This window comes from Carettochelys insculpta, chromosome 8 (genome assembly GCF_033958435.1).
Source record: "Carettochelys insculpta isolate YL-2023 chromosome 8, ASM3395843v1, whole genome shotgun sequence".
Classification (NCBI taxonomy): Eukaryota; Metazoa; Chordata; order Testudines; family Carettochelyidae; genus Carettochelys; species Carettochelys insculpta.
Window position 1 is genome coordinate 16,264,768 of NC_134144.1, and position 24,106 is coordinate 16,288,873.

Here is a 24,106-nt window from a genome sequence, read left to right on the forward strand (position 1 = left end):
GAAAGAAAAACAGCAGTGTAGACTGGGTTCTTTTGAAATAAATCCCTGTTTTCGAAAGCACCCTTCTTGCTGAAAAAATTTAGGAAGAAAGATGCTTTCGAAAACAGGGTTTTATTTTGAAAGACTCCCATCTACAGTACTGGTTTTCTTTCAAAAGACTCGCTTTTGAAAATACAATTATGTAAATGAAGTGTGAGATATGTAAATTGACACTTCATTTTCATTTTTGATTTCTCATTTGCATTCCCCTTTCGAAAGGGGACTGTAGTGTAGACGCAGCCATGCTGTTCATGAACCAAGTAAAAAATTAGCTCATTTCAGAATAGGGATTGTTTACCTCATCTTCTGTTACTTATCTTAGCCATTGTTTAGCATATCCATTTTCTTGTTTCTTTCAGTACTGTGCTTGAAACATGCCCTATTATTTATATTACCATTGTGTCCAAATTTCCCTTTACTATCTCCTCTTTTTTTCTTTCTTTCCTGTAAATGTTTATATGAACTTGGCTACTGCCAAATGTTTTGCACATCAAAATAGTGCTTTCTTTATTCTTTCTTTCTGTTTGTACCCTTCAGTGGTTTGACGTCATTGATATTTCACTGTGCTATCATCACATCAAAATCATGTCTGTAGCAGGACTTACCTCTCTGTATGCAGGCCCAGCATGAATACTGAGCACCTCATGGTTGGATGATCTTTGTATGCTCTGTGAACACAAGGAGTGAATTTTATTTTACGTGGATAGGTCCTACATCCCTTAGTATTTCTTGTTATGCTTTTTGTAGCATAAACAGGAACCTGAGAATGAGCCTCTGACTGACCTACTTACATATAGACTCAGCAACAAAAGTAGTAGGCAGGGTTCTTCAGAAATAACACCAATAAATGATCGCCCTCTGGAGGGTTGTACTGGTTTTTCTTTGTTGGTTGTTTTTCTTTGTTTGGTTTTGGGTTTTTTTTGCCTTTTACTCAAGATTATTTCAGTTTATCTTCTTCGATTATAATTGGCATCAGTATAAGACCTGTTTCATTGTTGTTGGATGATTATTTATGACAGGTCGAAGAAGATATATTTTTCTCTTCTAGAAAACATAGAAATCCGTCTTAAATAAATCAACCAAACCGCTAACCTCTTTTTTTTTTTTTCTGTAAAGCATGATTCTGCTGCTGTTGAGTTCAGCTTCCAATGACTTCCATGTCTGAGGAACTGATGCTTATGGATAGATCTTCTTCTTCTTTTTGTAAATAGATAGGTGCTTTTAACTTTAGGACTACATGTATTGATCATATCAGATGACCCACTAAACATCTTGTTGGTACAAAATGTGACATCCAGGCTGTGTCTACACTAGCCCCAAACTTTGAAATAGCCACACAAATGGCCATTTTGAAGTTTACTAATGAAGCGCTGAAATGCATATTCAGCACTTCATTAGCATGCGGGCGGCCGCGGCGCTTCAAAATTGATGCGGCTCGCCGCCATGTGGCTCATCCAGATGGGGCTCCTTTTCGAAAGGACCCCGGCTAATTCGAAGTCCCCTTCTTCCCATGAGCAGATGGGAATAAGGGGACTTTGAAGTAGGCGGGGTCCTTTCGAAAAGGAGCCCCGTCGGGACAAGCCGCGCGGCGGCGAGCCGTGTCAATTTCGAAGCGCCGCAGCTGCCCGCATGCTAATGAAACACTGAATATGCATTTCAGTGCTTCATTAGTAAACTGCAAAATGCCATTTGAGTGGCCATTTTGAAGTTTGAGGCTAGTGTAGACGTAGCCCCAAAGACCTCATAGGGACAAAGCTCAATTCTTCTCTAACACTTTGTATTCTGACTGCCAAGTCCCCATTTAATTTTGAATTATTTTAAAAATTGTCCCTAGAATCCATCACCCAATTAATGGGATTGTTTTGAATAGTTGTTTAAATTTGTGTAACCGGTTCCCATTTCACATCCTTCAGTTCTCTTACCAAACCTTGTGTATTGTCAGCTCTAGTACCACCTTGTGACAAGAACTGTTGCTAATATTGCTCCAAAACTAGGGCTGTGTCTGCACTTACGAAAACTTTGAAACGGCCATGCTAATGGCCAAATCGAAGAATACTAATGAGGTGCTAAAATGAATATTCAGAGCCTGATTAACATGCCACTGGCCACGGCGCTTCAAAAGTGCCGCGGTTCACTCGCCGGGGCTCATCTACACCAGGGTTCCTTTTCAAAAAGACCCTGCAAACATCGAAATCCCTTTATTCCTATCAGCTGATAGGAATAAGGGGATTTTGATGTTTGCAGGGTCCTTTTGAAAAGGAACCCCCATGTAGACGAATCAGGGGAGAACGAACTGCGGCACTTTTGAAGCTCCACGGCCGGTGGCATGCTAATCAGGCTCTGAATATTCATTTCAGTGCCTCATTGGTATTCTTCGATTCAGCCATTAGCACGGCTGTTTTGAAGTTTTTCATAAATGTAGACATGGCCTAAGGGTTTGTCTATAGTTACCCAGCATTCGATGTGCTGCCATCCATCCTCTGAAGTTCAGTTTTGCTGTATCTGTGAAGATGCAGCAAAATCGATTTCTCTGGGCTCAGCCGTTGACCCTGGTACTCCATGCCATTGCATGGAGTAAAGGATGTCGGCGCGAGCCCGAAGAACCTTGATCTACACCAGGGAACAAAGTCAATCCTGATACGTCAATTCTAGCTATGCTAATGGCATAGCTAGAATTGTGTATCTGGGATTGACTTTGTTTCCTAGTGTAGACCAGGCCTAAGAGAGATTTGACAGTACAATGCATTCATTTAAAAAAATGCACCAAAAACATTTTTTCAGGTTTTGGACAATCTTTATGTTTATATAATACAGTCTTAACAGATATTACATGAAACAGTGCCTCTGAGTATTACAGTGTAATATCCACAGTGAACACTTGCCTAGCCAGAGCAAACTGAAGCAAAATGTATTACATTATAGCAAATGTTACTGAATAAACGATGTAGATTCAAATTTTAAACAGTTTGGAACACTGTCTGCAGAAACACTTTATAAAATATGGCCATTTATTGAAGTCTCTTAACAGGCACTGAGGTTTCTTGAGAATTCTAGCTTACTATGTAGAGAATGGCCATGTTTTTGAAGTGAAAAACAAGAAAACTTTTATATACAATTTCCTCACCAGGTGAGAAAGGTAGGGTGTAAAAGACTCTTCCCCAGGTATGTGACTGTGTTTGTTTGAATAAACTATTTAAGTATTTGATCAGTATTTTGGATTTTTGAAAGAATTCTAAGGCTTTGTATTATATACATAGGAGAGAATGAAAAAACAAAGGTAACTCACCCCATGCATTGTTGGCTCCTAGACTTGTAGTGCTTGTGTAAAGTGTAGCTTGGGAAACTATTTGTTATTGTTCAGAAGAAGAAAGATTCTGCAGCATTGATTTGTTCGTGTTTACAGAGTGTTTTGAAAATGGTCCGAATAACCCACAATTGATGGGCCTTACAGGCATTCTGCAACAGCTGTTTACTTGACAGAGATGTGGGGTGAGGTGGGAATACAAATGGGGCTTTTCTGTTGCTTTGATTTATTGGCTGGCAAGTTACTTTGTTACCTGTATATGAATATTTAATGCTGGGTGGTCCTGTTATTATAGGTTTAATTAACTGACTGGACACTTATGTCTCTTTAGCTGGTTTTTAATGTTGTTGGATTCTATGAAGTGCACATATGAAAAATATTAAGTACACAGTACCTCTGATAGCACTAACTACTTCTCTGCTTAAGACTGTTACGAGCTCTTTTGATTTTAATGTGAGTCATGTAATATTTAGTGGATTTTTTCTTAAAGCTCTAGACCTTCGATTCATAGGAACACAAAAGAATCTTGGCTTTCGTTTTTAAAATACAGTACATTTCCAGCTCTCCTGGTTGCAGAGATGAGCTTGAAAACATGACTCTAAAGGTTCAAGAACCAGAAGTCCAAACAAAAAAAATCCAAATATATTATATTTAAAATCTATTTGGGTTTAAGCCAATCTAATGATATTTTGTGGAGGAACTGATTGAAGACTTTGAATGCTTGGGCTTTGCAATACCAGACTAGAGTGTTCTAGACTTGTCTATTTTGAGCCATTGATTTACTGATGAATAGTTTATGAAAGGCTGCATGCATTTGAATTACTTTTGTGGCAAAAGGGCATTCTATCTATAATGACCTTGTGAACGGTTCTGTTCCTTTCTCAAAGGTACTCTTTTCAGAGCCTTTTGCTGTGTTGCTCAATCAAATTACATTGCAAATGGCTGATACCCAGAAGGAATTGAATTATGTCAGTATAGCAGTAAAGCAGCAAGCATTTAAAAAATGGCCTAACAATGGACAATATTTTCTCTCCTGAGTAACTGTCTGTCCACAGTTGGAAGGGAGAGGTATAGATGAGATACAAATTACATACAATGTGGCTGTGAAAAAGAATACGTAGAAATGATAGTTTGGTTGATGGGAAAAAATGTAATGTATAAGGAGAAATGCTTGGTTCAGAACTTTTTTTCACTCTTTACTGGTTGAGTCCTATTTTTCTAATATGAGAAACTGGTAAAAAAAAAAAAAAAAGTCTAATATTATCTAAAGCTTAACGATGATTTAGCATTTGCTCTTGTCATTGTTGACTCTACAGAACAGCTGTGTGTTGTTTTACAGGATGGTGAGAAACGCACCCCGCTTCATGTTGCAGCTTTTCTGGGGGATGCAGAGATCATTGAGCTCCTCATTTTGTCAGGTAATGTGACGTATGAGTTAGCCATTGTCAGAGAAGCCAGTGTTGCAAACCACAGGGAATGGCCAAGGGAGAGGTCATTAACTTATGCAAGTTAAATCTGGGCTGTGTCCATCTTTGTGTTACATGGAGCATTATGTTGTTGGCAGGATAAGAGAAGTAGTTTAAATTATTTTATATAGTTACATGTACCTGAAGCTAACTAAGTGAACCAAAACTACAAACTGTTACCAATGTGCAGTGAGTTAAAACTATTTGATATTTGATTCAGAATACTAGTTAAGCACCTGCTTAAGGACCATCTTTACTTAGCAAAGGACGTAAGCATGAGTTTACTTTTGAATTTAATTAAAGCTTAATTTTTTTTCTGCATAGTGAGAGGGTGGATCTTTATGGGCATATATATCGTGTCTGATGGGTGATTCAGAAGGCAAATGCCAAACCTGTCCTTGCACAGTTTTGCAATAGAAAGAGATGGGGTATTGAACACTGAACTGTGAATTTTCATCCCAGTGGCTGACACTGCCAACTTCTGTGATCTCAGACAGATATAGATCTTCTGTCTATTGGTTTACCATTTGCAGCAGAGACTTTTTGATACAAAAAAAATAGGTAGTGTTTCTAAACAACATTGAAAATGAAATGCATGTATCATAGCTATTGGAAGAAAAGGGTAGAGTAGGCACCTCACAAGAAGCATAGCATGCTCATGGCTAACTTCCGGATATGTCTGCAAATGTCTAAAGGCCTTGTGTTTCTAAATCAGATAAAGAATAGGGCTTACTGTACTACAGCAGAGTGAGGATGGGGAAGAAGTTACAGGTTGAAAGTAAGAAGCGTGTTTATAATACGAAATAAGTTTATCAATATCCTTAATGTAGTAAAAATTGAGTGCAGGTATGTGTATCTGGTCTTCAGTCTGAGATTCTTTCATATTAAACAACTACTGCTGTGTGTGATATGTAGTCCAGATACTGGAGCACATTATTGCACATATACACACACTGTAATATAGAAAGTAATTAATTACTAATTTGTCTTTTGAAAGGCAAACTTCAAATGGCATTTCAGTTGTTCACATGTGCAAATTCAGATGCTTACCTTGAATCTTGCTAGTAAAGAATTTGGGTTTAAATCTCACAGGAACAGTGTCTGCTGTAATATTTCCAACATTTTTGCTGTTCTGGTAGGGAAGGAAATCTCTCAGAAAGGGTCTTTTCACTGCATTTCTACTTGTGGTCAAATGCAGGATATGAAGAAATTACCAAAATTGAAGAGAGAGGTTTGGAAGAGAGTTGAAGTTACTCTAACCTGTTACAGTTTGGGGCAAGAATATAAAATGGTTAAAATTTTATCTGAGAATGGTTTTCCAGATGGTAACTTTCTTCCCCCAACTGAATAAAATAGGTCAATATGACATTACACCATTGTTGTTGTACTAGAGCCTAGCACTCTGCATTTGGCTGTTGTTACTATTCCAAAACAATAAAATTCTTTTCTGGTCAGATTTGTGCAATGGATAAGGTATAGTTCTGTGATGGGTAATTGACTTGGCAATATCAAATTTGTAACAACAAGTTGCTTCTTAATCGAATACCACTGCATTAGCCCAAGAGTATTTTATGGAATAAGCCATATTTGTCAAGATTCCTACTGACATCTACAGCATCTGCTTGAAGTTCCTATTCTGCCTTCATTTATGTACACATCACTGGTATGTGGGCATCTTTAAATGCAACAGTAGCTGTAACAAAGCTCTTCAACATCAAAATTTAAATGGCTGTTCTCCCACCAGAAATAAGTTATATGGGCAACTTGTAAGCAGTGGTCCCTCTATTTTTTTTCCATCCATCGGCAGAATAAATTTTGTTATGTGCACCAAGGCATGTACGGTTATGCACCACCAATAGAAATACATGCTACCCATTATGGGTAGCTATGAGCGTTCTGCTAATCAGCTGGGTGGCACCTAAATCTCTCCTGGGCAGTAGTCCGAACACTGCTGGTAAGTTTCTTGCCCAAAAAACATTTGGAGAAAGCAAAAAAAAAAGGATTCAACTAAATGAGAAAGTTGCACACACTCCCTCTGTTCATCCTCTATTTAGAAACACGGGGTAAGTCAGTTGGCTTTGCCAAGGAGCTTTAACTTGTGAAACTTAGTTACACATGTAATTGTCCAGTATGTCATTAGTCCAAGCAGAAAGACATGAAAGAATATTATGGTGAGAGAATCCGCTTGGATGGTTTCTCCAATACATTAGATGCAAACATGTCTTTCTTCAAGAGGAAGAAAAGATCAATTACCTGCATCTTGACATGTGGTAATACAGCATGTAGCCATTGTCATATCTTCTTGTTGTGCATAGCCAGCATGTGAGTAGGGTGCAGAGGCATTATCCTTCCAAGGATTGCAAATAGCAGTGCAAGGAAGATTGGTGGGAATAAACAGATGAAGTAGCTCTGCCTTGTATCTCCTAAAAATTACTAGCATCTCTAGTGGGTTGTCTAGTGAAGGTGTGGCCTGGCTGTGGAAAATACATTTCATTTCTTGATTTCCTGTTTGTTCCTTATGTGGGGAAAAATATCCCCATGCTCTATTCAGCAATATGAGTTCAAATACATTACCTGCCAGATCTCATCCACAGGTTCTAGTACTTGTCTGGAGGATGTGATAAAATGCAGGTGATGCGTCCAACTCTGGCAAATAGCCAACTGGGGGTTAAGCAAAAAGAAATCAGCACAACCCAATTTGTAGAACACATCACAAGAATTGATCTGATGATAAACTTTAGTGGTCTAAATGGTGTACCTCTAATGACGGATTTAAAATCAGAGGACAGGCTGCTGTGTGTTTTGGGTAGTGCCTAACACAATGGGGTCCTGGTTTATTATGGGAGGTTCAAGGCAATCTAAAGAAAAATCCTATTATGAAGATCAAATTGGGTAATACCTCTCTTCTGTTTTACTCATTGTTTCAGCATTCTCTGTGTATGTCAATCCTTACATCAATGAAATCCTCAAATCAAACACATAACTTACGAAGTCAGACATGCATGTTGCATCGGCACTGCAGGGTGTGTTAGATGTAAAACTCTCAGGCAGGTCTGATAGAATAATACTGTTAGCACTTTCACAAATTGTAATGTTATTTCTCTGGAGCCAGGTGGCCTGGGAAGTTTGAAGCATTTTCCAGTTTCTGGAAAAACTGAAGGGAAACTCAGATAATTTGCTTTCATTCTGATCATTAGACCCAAATGCTCACTGACCATTGAGGGGCAGGCTGGTAAGCGCCAACAATCAGTAGCTTTTTGGAAAATATTTTTGATCCTTAAATATTGAATGATCCACGGCACTCAGGGAAAATTAAACCCTCTGTGCTGGGTGCAAAATTAGGTAAAAACATCATTTTGTTAGTGAAGAGTTTGAAGGTTCCTATGTGATACATGAAGAATGTTAATAGTTATCTAAAGCTTATCCACTTGTATCCAGGACAGATTGCCAGACATCTATGCTAGTTTGTAAAATGTTCTGCTTTCAAACAATAACAACATTTTAAGATAGGTCTGTATTTTCTCTGCTCCATCTAATGATTTCTCCTTGTTTGTCTCACTGCCTCAATGGACTATTCTAAAATTTAGAACTAAACTTTTCCTGCTCTACTCAGCAGGGCTGTGGTTGACTAGCCTCCAGCTTCGATGGGGGCTTGGTAATTAGGGTGTTTAAATCTCCCCCGCAGCAACTTCGAAGTGCCGGCTTGCATGTAGCACCGGGTCAGCCGCGGGTACTTCGAAGTCACTTTACTGCACTTCAGCACTTCATTAGTAATCTCCCAACACCCTAATTACCACGCCCCCTTTGAAGTTTTGAGGAGTAAATTTTGAGGAGTAAAGGGACTTCGAAGAAGCACAGACACTTCAAAGTACCCACAGCTGACCCGCGGCTATATGCAAGCTGGCACTTCGTAGTTTCATATGCACTGCAGCACTTCATATGTAATCTCCCAACACCCTAATTACCATACCCCCTTCCAAGTTAGGGGCTAATCTAGATACAGCCTTGTGCCCCGCCCACCACTAACCCTTAAATAGTTCCCTAAAACTTCCAACAAACACTTCAAGCTGAAGAATACTCCCTTTTCTCTTAGATGAGTGGTCTTGCACCTGTGCATTGCTGAATGCTATCTGCTCCAAAAGATGAAAGTCTCAGTATCTTGCAGGTTCAGGTCCCAGAACCCTACCACAGATGCCAAAGCTTCTGACAGCCCTTATGCATTTCCCTGATCCTTGGAAAACTAGCTAATCTTTGATAGACGATGTAGACCCTCCCGTCCCCCACTTTAATGCTGAACAGTTCTGGTTTTTGAAAGAAAGGTAATTTTCTAAGGGTTAACAAAGTGGAAGTAATCTCATGATAGCAAGGTTGTGATAAGCTCTGCAGATATCTATATGACACAGCTGTTGTTAATAAGAAGCATATTATTATTGCAAATATCACATGCAAAGCATGTCAGTAACCTGTACTATTGATTTGCAGGGGCTCGTGTCAATGCCAAGGACAATATGTGGCTGACTCCTCTTCATAGAGCAGTCGCCTCAAGGAGCGAAGTGAGTGAGATCTGATTACCTCAGAAGTTACATGCATGGAACCTACTGAAAAAAAATTCCATGAGCGCAATGAAATACAAATGGCTACTAAATATAAAAAGAGAGAAAAGAATTTTCTGAATGCAAAACTCTTTGCTCTTCACTAAAGCAAGAGTAATCAGCTACTGTGTGGAGGTCTTACTGTTTACCTGCTGGATGCTTGTGGTTTTCCGTCCTTATGCAGCTGATTGTTTCTGCTAACATGATGCCTAATTTAAGTTACTATAGTGCATGATTTTCAGCAGACAACTATTACATAGAATGATTTTGACATAAGTGGGGTATACAGTGTAGTGGTGCTGGTCTAATCATTTTAAAAGATAAGAGAGTGGAGTAGAGGGAGGTGATAAGAGGGAGAGATTGGAATGGGAGGGCATGTATCTATTGAACGTGAAAGTTTTCTGTGTAGTTTGATTTGAGTGACTTATTTGAAGCTTTTCATAAAGCTTCCTTTTAATTCCTCTGATTTGTCTGTAAGATAGAGATAAATACAGATTTTTCCATTTGGCAATAAGGAATTTTTTCACATCCCTCTGTAAGGTTTTTCATTTCTGCCTCTAAAAGCTGAGGGAGAATACTTATCAGAGAATAACCGAAACATGACCGAATTTTCGAGTATAGCATCATTCTGGGCTTCCATTTTTGGCCTCTTTGTGTACAGTATTTTCATCCTCTTAATGTTGACTCAATGCACGCAATTGCAGTCTGAACTGGCTGCTGAGAGGGGCAGTTGAGAGAGACGCGAGCTGGCTGTCTGCCAGAAATTGATGGAATCACCTCCATAACAATTTTTGTGCTTGCCAAGCCTGGAGGCAGGAATCCTTAGCTCAATCCTTAGCTACTGCCTGAGTTTCCCAGCTGCTGACTTCCAGCGAAACCCATTGAAATAAAAAGCTAATAGAACATATGAATACTGTACAGGAGTAAAATGCAAAGCACCCACATTAAAAATAAAGTCAGACATAAACCTTCAATAACAGCCACAATCTCTATAACCCAGGAGTTGCAGCCTGTTTGGTTTAGCTGATTTATGTGGGGTGAGTTTTATGTGCTGTGACAGTCCTAGCTAAGAATGCATGTCTCACTGGGGCTTTGTAACTGACCCTTCACCCTTAGCTGCTGCAAGCAAGGGAAGACCCTGTGCAAAGCTCCCATTGGGAAGCTTTCTTTTCCATAGTGCTGATAATTCTAGCATCCCAAAAGGAATGACATCACAGGTAGAATATGTGAGGAAGCTACAGAAGAATTAAGATGTGACCCATGAAAACTGGCTAATCTTATTTCAGAACATTATAAAAATATAATTTCTTTCTTGTGGGGTTTTTCCTTTGCTAATTCTTGTTCCTTGTTCAGGCCATTGCTTTACTAACCTTTTGAATGACATTTAACATACCATAATAAGACTTTTAAATGCTACTGCCATTGGCACTGCTATGTTGGTGAAAGTAAAGATTTAAATGGCAATCCCATAAAACTGGTGCGTAGCAAATTTACTCAATAATTGATTTAAGTACTCAAGTAAATGATTTTACTCAAGTAAATAATTTAAATCGGTGTTTGTGAAAGTAAATGATTGCATACCTTGTCTGACAAATTTCCAATATGAGTACCATGATACCAGACCAGTAGCCATTCAGGGGGTTCTTGAGCCAAAAGTTGACTCTTCCACCTAATTATATTTTGTCAAGTATCTGTGGATTTAGTCCACTTTTAGAACAATCACTTGTAAAGTTAACTTTTACACAGAGCTGCTTATTCTGAGACTTCTGTTAAACACTGAGATTCTGACTCCCTTCAACCTTTACAGTCTAACAAAAATCCATAAAAAAATTAATTGGATTTAAAACTCACTAAAACAAAGTTGATTCCAGGAATTTAAATTAGTTATTTAAAATGCATGGCTACTTCATGTTTGTGTCTAATTTTAGCATTGAGAGATTTCACTCTGGTACTTGGGAGAACACTGGAAAAGGCCAGAAGAAATTTAAATACAGACTTCTAAGCAGTACTAGTGTACTAAACATACTTGTGGAAATTATACTAAAATAAAGGTCTATCTTATATGATCAAAACCCGGATACTTAAAAGTTAAGAGAAAAGCACCTCCCTAAAGAACTGGCGTAAAGTCTGCCTCTTCAATGGAATGTATATATAGATGTAAGTGAAAGTCTATAGGCATGTTTTAAAGTGGAGTAAAAAATTATGTGCCCAATCTTTTTTTTTTTTGGTTATGTTTTGTTTTTCTTTTGGACCTTCCAACACCTGTTTGTTTCCATCTCAAAGGCCAACTTTACATTAATTTTTCCACTGACTTCCAGTAGAATTTTTGTCTCAAAGACGTATAACGGTAGGCATCCTTAGTGAATTCTCCTTAGGTAACTTTAAAGAAATTGGCCTGTAATAATGCAAAAAGCAAAGCTAACAGAGTAACAAGGATACATAATTATTGGAACTTTAAGATAATCATTTTCACTTATTCAGTAAATTTGCTATGCACCAGTTTATGGGATTGCTGTAGAAGATGAAATTGCTGAAGTCAACAGAGAACAAAAGAAAAAACTTTTAGGCTGTGGCCACACTAGCCCCCTCCTTTTGGAGGGGGGCATAGTAATGAGCCACTTCAGCAGATGCTAATGAAGCGCTGCTATGAATATGCACCACCTCATTAGCATAATGATGGCTGCGCATGCTTTGAAAGTGCTGGTTTCAAAATGCATGCTGCATGTGTAGCCTGGAGGGGGTGGGGGCTTTCGAAACAACCACCTGATTTCGAAAGCCCATCTTCCCATTGGTTTTGGGAACCAGCGTACCTCAGTTTGGGTTCTGTAACGTCTCCACTAAGGAATGTTAATGGGAACCTGGCTTCACATTGACTTCCCTTTCTCCTAACAGGAGAAATTTGACAGGGGTGCCATGTAAATTAAATTTAGTGCATTCCTGCTAGGTGTGCTAAATCAAACTCCAGAAGATTGACCATGGTAGGGTCGATCTTTGCTGTAGTGTAGATGTACCCTTACGGTAATAGGTGTCATGTCAAGCCAGGCTGTTTGTGCTCTCTCAGGCGTATGACATATACATACAAAGACGTTTGAATAAACAATTTCACTTCCCTCACCTAGTATGTTTGACCTATGGGTTGTCCTTTCCCCTGCCTGCCCATGAGGTTTATGTGGCTAATAGGAACAGCATGGAATGTTGCTTTTTCCACACTGCACCATATGAGAGAGCGAGCGAGTGAGAGAGGTGTTTATAGGTAGACAAGCCCTATGTTTATCTTAATAACTTGTTGCTAACTGCGCTTCCGTTTCAGGAGGCAGTCCAGGTATTGATTAAGCATTCAGCGGATGTGAATGCTCGGGATAAGAACTGGCAAACACCGTTGCACGTAGCAGCTGCAAACAAAGCCGTGAAGTGTGCAGAAGTAATCATTCCTATGCTGAGCAGCGTTAATGTCTCTGACCGAGGGGGGCGGACAGCATTACACCATGCTGCTCTGAACGGACACATTGAGGTAATTGGCCAGGAAGCATTGTTTATATCAGTTATTGATGTATGGCACTGTTGTTTGTATCGAACTAAATTATGAGTTCGTATATCTTTATGTTGTCTGCAGCTACATCTCTAACCTTGACTTAGGAGAGATTTTAGGCTGGGGTGGGCAATTAATTTTGTTGGGGGGGGGACCCTGCAAGAATTTGCTAAGCGGTCGAGGGTTGTACTTTTCTACAATATTAATGCAGGGATGCAGGATCAGGGATGGAGTTTGGGTGTCGAAGGGAGCTCTGGGTAAGGGATTGGGGCGCAGGAGGGGGGTGTGGGCTCTGAGAGAGTTTGGGGGCAGAAGGAGTTCTGACTTGAGACAGGAGTGCAGCAGGCTTGGGTGCAGGAGGAGGTTGTGATCTGGGGCAGGGGGTTAGGGTGTGCGAGGGAGTGCCATGTACAGGCTGTAGCTTGGATGCCCTTACTGTAGGTGGCTCACAGTTGGCCAGATCCTCAGGTAAGCTCCCTGGCTACCATGGCCCCAAAGTGGCTGGCTGTTGGGGTCAGCGTGTGTCTCTGCACAGTGCCCCCCTGGAGGAAGGGGGCAGCAGGTCTCCCTGGTTTCCAGCCAATGGAAAGCTGTAAGGCTGGTGCTGGGGGTGGGATCAGGGCCTGGGGACCCTCCTACTGTCTTGGGAGCGTGCTCTGTAGAGACACACGTACACACTGGCCCCTGCAGCCGACAACTTTGAGTGGTTTGTGGGGCTGCTGTAGGGCGACCTTATCTCCCAGTTCCAAATACGGGACAGGGAGATGTGAGGGGGAGGGGCTGCTCCTCCAAGCCCCAGGGAGATGGGAAGGAGGTGGAAGCTGCTGGCGATCCCTGAGCCCTGGGGAAGCAGCAGCTGCCAACACTTCCCCGAGGCTGGTGGTGGGATGGCCCAATACGGGACAATTCGGCCCTTTTAAAAAATAAGTTGGGATGCCTTTTTGGCATCTCAGATACGGGACCGTCCCACCCAATACGGGACGGATGGTCACCTTAAGCTGCAGCAGCCATAGCGCCTGCTGAAGGGTCCCACTGGGCTGTGGCAGGCCAGTTCCAGCCTGCAGGCTGTATTTTGTCCACCCCTGTTTTGGACCAACTTCTACCCTCTGATACCCTAGCACAATACGGGGTACACAGTGTACCCTCTTGTGCAATACAGAAGCTTATGGGGAGAATGTACCATGTAAAAATAGTGGAAGAATCATAGAATCATGGAGGAGTAGGACTGGAAGGGACCTCGAGAGGCCATCGAGTCCAGCCCCCTGCCCTCATGGCAGGACCAAGCACTTTCTAGACCATCCCTGAAAGCCATCTATCTAACCTCTTCTTAAATATCTCCAGTGATGGTGATTCTACCACCTCCCTTGGCAATTTGTTCCAGTGTTTGATCACTCTGATAGTTAGGAACTTTTTCCTAATGTCCAACCTGAACCTCCCTTGCTGCAATTTAAGTCCATTGCCTCTTGTTCTATCAGAGGCAAGGAAGAACAAGTTCCCTCCCTGTGCCTTATGACACCCTTTTAGATACCTGAATGATTGATTATCTCAGAAGGCATACACAGGCGAGTGCGATGTGCACAAATCAGTCATTGCTTTTCTAATTAGCTTTCTAGAAATTTTGTTTCTCGTTTACAAGTAGTGTGTGCCACTTCCATTTACCTTGCAGAGTTAATCCCTCCACAGCAGAAGTTCTCAAACTTATGTTCTGGGAGTAGGTGAGAAGCCTTATGGGCAGGAGCGGGGGAAGTTTACTGCACACAAGTTTATCCACAGAAACAATAACTAGTGAAGTGGATTCTTCCTGACATGTCAGATCTTCCAATGATGCTGTTCCTCTAGCGTTGCCTCTAGATACTGTTGCGATTTTTGACGGCTTTCTGTTAAGCTTGCGTAGCCGAATGCAAAGTGGTTGCCATGAGTACTTTTAACCCATTTGCTACAATGCCATATGTATATTTACTTGTATGCATCAACCACAATCACAGTTCTGCTTTTCTCATCTTATTACAAGGGCTCATAGGCATTGGTTGAAATTGAGCCATATACTTTTTAATATTTAGTGAGAATTCCATTTTGACTTCTTTAGCTGTATGTGAACTTGTGTGGTGGGAGAGAGAGCCCAAACTGCTACAAACACGAAGAAGGGGGCATGATCAAACAAGTATGAGAACCACTGCTCTAGAATAGTCCCTAAACAAACAATAACACCCTTGTAAATCGAAAGCCACTGTACTAGGGCCCCAATCCTGTAATTGGATCCAGGCAAGTGTGCACAGATTGCTGGACATGAGGATTTAGGTCAGGGGTTCTCAGCCTGCAGGCTGCTTGCAGCCCACTCAGCACATAGCTGGGGCCCATGTGACATCCTCAGAGCCATATCAGTAGTATTCAATGCTGCTCACATAACACACAGAGAGCTGTATGTCTGACTCACAATGGTAAATGGGTTGAGAAAAACAGATTGAGGCCTAAGTGTGAGGGAAAAAAATTCTCCAAGTCAGATTATGATACAATTGGCAAAAAATCAAAAGTTTATTACTCTTTTGTAACTTGCAAAAAGCAGCCTACAAGTATTTGTTACAAAAGAGTTATAGAGACTGGCTTTTCGTAAGTTTTATGTGTTAGGAAAGAGTCAATATTTATCATTTAAACATTATGCATGATTGATTTGCTTTGACCTAATGACTTTTTAATAGTAGAGCGCATCAAAGCATATGATGAGTAATAGATTAAATAATTTTAATAAAATGCTTTTTTCATTCCACCAATGAATGTTAGTGTTTGTTTTGCTGGATACAGAAAATCACTGTATGATTTACATTCAGATCGTTTTGTGTAGTTTTGCTGACCCTTACGTTAATGTCTGGATGGTGCTGAGTGGGACAGGGTCCAGAATATTTTTACTTTTAATTGTCACAATTGAAGCTTTGTATTTTCTGCTAGCTGTTTGTTGGGATAGATTAAATGAATTGGTCTCAGTTTGCCTGCCAGTGGGTAAAAGGTGATTTCAAGCAAGCCAATATCGTAGTGGTTAGTCGCAAATAGCACATTGTGGCTGTGTCAGCAGAGTGAACTAGGATCCAGCTAGTCTAGGAGGATTGGTCCCAATTCAAGAAAGTAGCTAAGTGTATAGCTGACATTAATTACATGAGTAATTCTATTAAGTATTACGCACGTGCTTGAAATTAAGCAGATGCTGCTTTCCTAGCTCTAGGTCATAGTGCTTGGCATCTTGCAAGATTGAGTCTTGAATGATCCATCATGAAGACTGAATGACCCTTCCACCTTTTAAGGCTGCATCTACACTACAAGATGAATTCAAATTAATTAATATCAATTTTGTAATTCTGGAGTGTATAAGTTCGAATTTGATCATCCTCACCTCCCCACGTGCTCCTCACAAAGTCAAGTTATTGCTGCAACACTCAATTGACAAACATTGACTCTTGCAGGAGTGCATTGTGGGAACCTATCCCACAGTTCCCTCATCCCTGTAGCATTCTGGGTAGGCTCAATGGTCTTTGACATCATCTTCCCACTTTGCATTTTCCTCATTCGACTCTTGCCATAGGCAAACATCTGTTTTTCCCATCGGAAGGAAGGAAAAGCAGGACATCCACAGAGATGGCAAAAAAGTTTACAGAAATGTCTTTCTTCTGTAGCTGAATTCTCATCTGGCCATCTGCTGTGTGTCCCCTCTCCCGTGATTGCCTGTGATGCCGGAAAAGAATACAGGGACCCTGGAAAGCTTGAAGAAAGAGAAAATAGGAAATTTTTTGAAAACAGTTGATGAGGGGAGAATCTTTAGCTTTCCAGTGCACTATAAGGCTTCTGTGCACAGGCTGTGTTCTCAACTGGCCATCCACTGACTGTCCCCTTCCCATGATTGCATCTGATCCCTGAAAATAATACAGGGACCCTGATTGTGTTCTCAACGTTAGAAGGAAGAGGACAGAAAAGCTAGGAAAAATGATTTTTGACTTTCCTCTTCACTACACAGACATTGAGAACACGAGGTATGGCAGTGAAATCTCATACACTGAACCTATAATGGAAACAGGAGTCTCAACTGGCCCTCCCCCCTGTGCGTCTGAGTGGGTCAAAGCATGAAGACAGATATGAAGTGTTAGCAAAAAAGATTTTATAACACAAACATCAAACCAGCAGGTGCTGTCAATGGACAGCAAGCTCCTGAAAATGTTTTTGGTGGGCGTGGGTGGGTGCTGTGGTCTGCAGCTCCACAGCTGGTTGGAATTTTGAAGTAGCTGAAGTAGTCCCACTGACAATATTAGCCACCAAGGGAGACGTCCCTCCAGCAGCAGCAAGCCGCTGAATATCTGTTTATAATGGGTCCATGCGCTCACAGTGCTAATAGCAAAGAAAGAAGAACATTTCTCAGGCTCTCAGACAAACATGAGCCCACAGCCACGGGTGTCCTGGTTTTGATTTAAAATTCACGGTCTTCCTGTTACCTCATTCTGGGACACCTGGTAGCAGCAGCCAGAGTGGAGCACTGACGGACATTGTGGGTTACATGCGGGACACCTCTGTAAGCTAATAAATTTGATTTTTAGATGCAGTGCTTCCCCACTGGCCTTTATTTGACCTTTGGCATTCGAGCTTGATGCTAGACCCATCAGGTGTCAAAGATATTGTAATCTTGATATTAGTGCTTCCTAACTCGAGCTAATGGTATCTAAAATGAGTCATGTGGTATTATCAAGCTAACTGCCTTAAATTTGAATTTATTTCAAAGTGTAGACTCAGCTTACATGTTGTCCCGGTAGTGCTGTACAGAGATGCCTTGGAGGGGTAACACGTAGTAGCATGTAGTGTCTCCTGATGCCATAAATCCAGCACCTTCCACAAACATCACATCTACAGAGTTTTAAAAAAACGAAGTATTGAAAGAGGTGCAATGTAGAATGTAATATATGAAAACGGACTCTTACTGAGACTGTAATAAGGATGTTTCAGGTGGGGCTGGAGCAGGCTGGGGAGTCCTAGTACTTTTAACAAAACAGCATACATTTTTAATTACTAGTTTAATTAAACTGCAGTTTCCTGAAAGGGCTTTTGAACTCTTTTTTTAATTTTAAGTCTCAAGTTTTCCTGCATAACACATGCTCATATCACATGAAGCCAAGTGTTTTTTTGCTCAACGGTTCACAACCATCTGTTTCCCTCTGCCAGAAGCACTACATGCGGGGGGATAGCATTGTTGATAGATTGATCTCTTGTAAGGGAATGCATGCCTGACTCAAAGATTTACTTTTCATTGTTGTTTTAGATGGTGAACTTGCTTTTAGCCAAAGGGGCAAACATCAATGCTTTTGACAAAAAGGACAGGAGAGCAGTACATTGGGCAGCATATATGGGTAAGAACCTTGTCTGTTTGTTTTATTTTTGAAATACTAGCATCATGCTCTATATTGTACAAGACCCATTTCCTGCCATGGAGAGTGAAAGTTCTAATTACTTTGAATGCAAATGTGGATTCAGATCATCAGCTGGTATCATGGACACAGTTCCCTTTGATTTGAGTGAAACTGCACTGATTCATACCAGCTGAAAGTCTAGCCCAGGGTAGTCATCTAACAGCCTGGATATGTCTTTTATATTGTTTATCTCATCTTGTCTCCTGACTTCAATTCCAACCTTAAATATGTTTGGGATGAAAATACATATTACACTGTCCTTTGCTTCAGTTAGCAGTAGCATAGATTTTGATAAGAACTGTTAGATATAGTGACTAGCACAAATGCTGCTATTATGGTTTGTTCTTAAAAAGTTATTTTTCTTATGTGTCTTTATTCAGAAAAAGTTATGGGTTACTGGGTAGCAGAAAAGTTCTATCTAATCATTTCCACTCTTAATTATCTTCCTTTATCAGAAAGCAGGCAAGATCATTTGAGTCACGTGTTCACATCATTGCCAGTGTTCATCAAATTTGCTTTTTAAATTAGTAGTTGATCATATCATCCCATCAATTTAAAAATTAATACTCATCATGCAGTTCAATAGGTGCTCTGCTGTAAAAATGATGGCAGGATCGGGTCGTAACGTTGGCCAGTGCAGTGCGTGTGCTCACACAAGTCTACCAATGTATCCCCTGATGTGCAGTTCGCTGCCTTCTGTCTTCATTCCTGACCTGCAATGTTCACTTCAGTTCTAATCTTGGTCCTTTCTGGGAAAGTAGTTCCTAAGCTGTGCAAAAATGTAGTGTCGTTTGTGATGATCACGTATCGTTGAGAAGGCTGATTTCTGACCTAGACTGCCATTTGAACTTTGCTCTGTAGTGAGGAAGGACTTTCCAGCCTGTACAACATGCAGATTGTATGACGCAGCAGCAAGGTTGGGACTCAGGCATGTGGCTTCTTGCATATTTTTGAGGTTAATACTGAAATTTTGTGGAGGGCCACTTCTACACTTTCTTACCTATGACCTGATCTAAGCTCCCTGGAGTCAGTGGAAAGCCTCAGTTTTGGTTTCAGAGGGCTTGGGATCAACTTCTGGACTAAGGTGATCTAGTTATATTCCCCATACTAGAGGAAAACTCAGTTTTAACTGGTAGGCACAGCGTGCAGCCCTGTAACGAGAGTCATCAGGGAGGCTAGCTGAATGCTGTGCACTTTTGTGCCAGGCAGGAGGTTCCCTTCAGTCAGAGCTATTGGCAGAAAGATCATGACAGAAAGAACCTGGCCATTGAATGAATAGATGGCATTGACAGAACCCTCTTGTGGGCATCTTTCAGTGCTGTGTCAGACTGGGGTTCTCATTCTCCCTTCTCTTAAAGAGGGAACAGAATGTGAACGAGGTATAAAAGGGTGAAGAACAGAATGGGAAGCTTGTTAACTGGGCCACATTTCTCAAGACAAACACTCGTTTCATCTAGATTCTTTAATAAGAAGTGGTGCTAGTATATACCATGCCTGCGTAGTGCTGTGGTCTGTCCCCATCCAGTGGTGGCTCGGGTACAACCTCGGTTGACGGACTGCTGTTTTTAGGTCAAACACTGGAGGCTGATACTGATTCAGTAAGATCAAGAGGTCCCAGGTTTGATCCCCACTGCCCACTCCATATAGTGGCCTGTAGATTGTTCCCACTTGGAGGATCAGGGTAAAGTAGTTTAACCAGTGTTTAAACCAGCAATGCATTGAAGCTCAAGCAATCTCAGAAGCTGGAGGGATAAGCAACATTGAACTGAATGTTTCCTTCCACAGACAGTTTACCCATGGCTGTTGACATTGTTGACTAATTTGAGGTCACAAAGAGCTGGATGAAAATTTAGAAAAGAGGCGTTCTATATTCTCAGCTACTGTAGCAGGATCATGAATTTTTAGCTGACTCACTGCCCGAGTGGGATGGAGTGCCAAACAGCGCAGTCATGGCATAGACTAGAATTAAGGACACTTTCTTGCAAAATGACTCTTCTGTGAGAGCGTTTATAAAGCACCAGCTAAAAAGAACAGGGAGTTAGGGAGAAAGCAGTAATTGGAGTAAATTACTCTGTAGGAGTTTATAGGTCACTGATGATTTCCATTCCCCCAATTTTTTAAAGGCCACCTGGAAGTTGTTGCCTTGCTGATTAACCATGGAGCAGAGGTGACTTGTAAGGACAAAAAGGGCTACACTCCACTGCATGCTGCTGCATCCAATGGGCAGATTAATGTAGTAAAACACCTCCTTAATCTAGGTGTAGAGGTAAGTAGCAATTTGTATTTAAAAAAAAAGTCACCAAATATTGAGGCTTGAGTTACTATTTGTGATCTTTCTATATAGTCTAATCATGGAAAATTCCCTCCTCCCATACATACCTCCCATACATCCTGTACATCAGGAAATTTTGCCTGGCTGGCGATGCTGCTAAACACATTGGCTGTGGCCACACTTGGCCAAAACTTCGAAAAGGCCATGCCAATGGCCAAATCGGAGGATACTAATGAGGTGCTGAAATGAATATTCAGCGCCTTATTAGCATGCTGCCGGCTGCAGCACTTCAAAAGTGCCGCGTTTTGCTTGCGCGTGGCTCGTCTACACGGGGTCCTTTTCAAAAGGACCCCACCAACATCCAAATCCCCTTATTCCTATCAGCTGGCAGCATGCTAATGAGGTGCTGAATATTCATTTCAGCGCCTCATTAGTATCCTTTCATTTAACTTGTGAACTGTCAAAGTCTGAGTATTACTGATGAACATATATGTGCTGATGTCTGTAATATTCACTGTTTGTTTTTGTCTCATTGCAGATTGATGAAATGAATATCTATGGAAATACTGCGCTCCATATTGCTTGTTATAATGGTCAGGATTCTGTAGTGAATGAATTGATTGACTATGGTGCTAATGTTAATCAGCCCAATAACAGTGGGTTTACCCCCTTGCATTTTGCTGCTGCATCCACTCATGGAGCTCTGTGTCTTGAACTGCTAGTGAATAATGGAGCAGATGTTAATATTCAGGTAAAGCTTATCTTTCATCTCTTAAATTTTAGCTGTCTAAACATATATTCCCTTTTGGTTTAAAATCTCTGCATGCCACATGTGTCTGCAAGCAAGAACAAAGTAGTGCATAACATGGTACTGCTGAGAGTTTGAATCAATTTTTCTTCATGGGAAGCTCACAATGCCTTGGTTGATACAATGGCACCTTGAAACTCCGGGCCAATTGTTTCTCATGATTTCTGCTGTTACTAAGCTACAGCATGAGCAGAAGTGCAGTCAAGACCACATCCGGTGGCCTACAGTTATCACAGAAAGTTTTTGTTTTTTTTTTTTTGCGGGGGGGGCGGGGTTGGTGGTAAAAAGCATTTAATGCAATTCTTCATGTTCCTCTTGGCTTCTATTCAGTGTTAAAAATGTCAGGTACAGTCCCACCAGTCCTAGTTGAGATTGATATGAGCTACTGTATCACAAATAGTACTTAGTGATAATGATGATCAGGGAATTCTGACTCCAACCCAGGATCTGTGCATTTGTGTCTGACTTGCGGTGGGACCTCTGGCCAGTCACTTAAAACCATGCCTCAGTTTCCCCATGTATAAAATGGAGATCCTAATACTTCTCCATTTCTACCAAGTTTTTTTTTCGACACTAATAGATATTCACTTGTCAGCAGGAGATGTGTTTGAAAATCAATCCAAAGCCTGATTCACGTGGACAAGGAATGGTTTGAGACATCAGCTTCAACATCCTTCCTCTGTTTCCCTTCAGGCTCCCTGCTAATATTCCTAGACAGAGACCCTTCCCCTTGGCTCCAAATCTCTGACCACTAGACGTACCTTTCCTTAACTGTCTGCAAATTATTTCTAATGGCCTTGGATGGATATACAATTTTTTTCAAGTGGCAGTTTTCTTTATGTAGTGGATGCATTTTAATGTGTATCTATGTAAACTGCAAAATAATTTGTATTTGTTTACACTTTCCAGGGACTGCTGAAACTTAGTTCTGTGTTCTCCTTCCTTTCCCCCAGACAATATGGAAGAGAGGAAAATATGATAATTATTCAGAATATTTAGAAAGCAAATAACTCTCAGGAATATATCATTTATCCATTAATGGTTTGGGCCAGGCATTCCATAGTCGTAGAATGTCTCTGACAATATATTCCCAACAACCACTGCTTTTATTCCCACTCCCATTGCTGAAGAAGGTCTGACACCTACAGAAAAAAGGTATTCTGCATGCGTGCTCATAACTCTTGGGTTCAGTCCCACAGCCCTTTAAAGTTAATGGGAATTTGGTCTTAGTAAGAAGTGCAGGATAAGCTCTAGTTTTTATTTTATTTCAAGCTACTGATAGTGTTAGATGACAGTCTTCATTGATGACATTACTTTACACTGTAAGTCAATGTCTTTTTTTGTTTTGGTTAGAGTAAAGATGGCAAGAGTCCATTGCACATGACAGCTGTCCATGGGAGGTTCACACGGTCACAAACCCTTATTCAAAATGGTAAGTTAAATTTTTCTGATGCTTAATTATTTAATCAGCAATGATCTTCTCAGAGATTTTTTTTTAAGCGACTTACCTTCTAGAAGGGACAGTTTGTTGTTGCTCTGATCTAAAATGCTCGGGGATCAAAATTCAAAGTATTTAAGTACTCTACTGATATCTGACAGGTAGCTAGTTCAAGAGCTGTCATTTAATAATGCGACCTTAGACAAAGCTTGTGATTAATCAGGAAAGCCCATTCTCCATCAGCAGACAGTGGCTGGTGATTTGATTGTGCATGAGTATGCGTATGTTTCTTGACCTGAAAATGAGCAAAAGCAGCATTCAGAGTTTGTATCTGTCAGAAGAGGCCACAACTTATTTCTTAAAACTAAATTAAAAAAAGTTAGCAATGTTTCCATTTCGCAGAGTCCTTCACTCCTTCAGAGCTCTGAGGATCTCTTTTCCCACTCTCTCCCCTCACTTCTTATAGATCATAAGTCCATTAAAGCCACTTCTCTTGCTAAAAACTAAATACCTTCTTCCTTGATCAACCAGAGTTGTCATATTTGTGCGATATCATGCACTTTTCCCTTCTCCCTGTCTTTTGGAGTAAGCCTGTTACCCCTACAGCCCTCTTTCCATCCCAGGATATGAAAATGTGATCATTTCATATTTTAGACAATTCCATCCTTATTTGTATGTTGTTTTTACTCATTTGGCTTCAGATGGTGTAATAAAGTGCATTTTTTTTTGGTATGCGCCTGTCCTGTGGCTGCTGGAATTCAACGCCTGCCACCCCCTAGGTCCTGTAAAAGCATTTTTTATTCCCCAACTGGTTGTAACATGGCCAAGCTTTGCAGGAAGTGCCCTGATAAACATTAGGGGCACGTTTTCCAACTGGCCTTAGCCCAGCTTGTTACTTTTAGTCTTTAAATTCTACTCTCCCAGAAATGGGTATGTGCTGCACAAAATAGCAGTCCAATCAAAACAGTCCTACACATGACATTTTAACATTGTTCTTCTCTTCTTTTGTATGTGCATTTTTATCTGTTCGTACGACAATCTCCTTGGGCAGTGACCAGTCATTTTTATGTGTAAAAGCAGCTGACAGATTAAGCTGTTCTCCTACGTTAAATGTAACAACCCTGTAGTATGTCCTGTTGTTGTTGTTGTTGTTTCATACTCTTTGTATCACAGTAGCATTTGGAGATGTCAACCAGGTGGAAGCTCCTTTGTGACAGGCA

At 40.7% G+C, this 24,106-nt stretch overlaps 1 protein-coding gene and 1 long non-coding RNA gene across 5 annotated transcripts in view; one reads left to right on the plus strand and one right to left on the minus strand.

Annotated features, from left to right (window-relative positions):
- The window catches only part of ANKRD44 (ankyrin repeat domain 44), a 209,311-nt gene that overhangs the window by 97,138 nt on the left and 88,067 nt on the right, over window positions 1–24,106 (plus strand). For all 4 annotated transcript variants that reach the window (XM_075000784.1, XM_075000785.1, XM_075000782.1 and 1 more), the window contains exons 3-9: window positions 4,683–4,761; window positions 9,292–9,362; window positions 12,712–12,912; window positions 18,221–18,308; window positions 20,492–20,634; window positions 21,179–21,391; window positions 22,802–22,880. In XM_075000784.1, coding sequence (XP_074856885.1) covers window positions 4,683–4,761; window positions 9,292–9,362; window positions 12,712–12,912; window positions 18,221–18,308; window positions 20,492–20,634; window positions 21,179–21,391; window positions 22,802–22,880 — 874 coding nt within the window. The remainder of the gene's footprint in view (window positions 1–4,682; window positions 4,762–9,291; window positions 9,363–12,711; window positions 12,913–18,220; window positions 18,309–20,491; window positions 20,635–21,178; window positions 21,392–22,801; window positions 22,881–24,106) is intronic.
- LOC142016672 (uncharacterized) lies at window positions 647–9,392 on the minus strand. The gene is made up of 3 exons (XR_012646362.1): window positions 9,273–9,392; window positions 7,384–7,470; window positions 647–707 (listed from the first exon to the last, which is right to left on the minus strand). It is a non-coding gene; the product is annotated as an uncharacterized LOC142016672 (long non-coding RNA).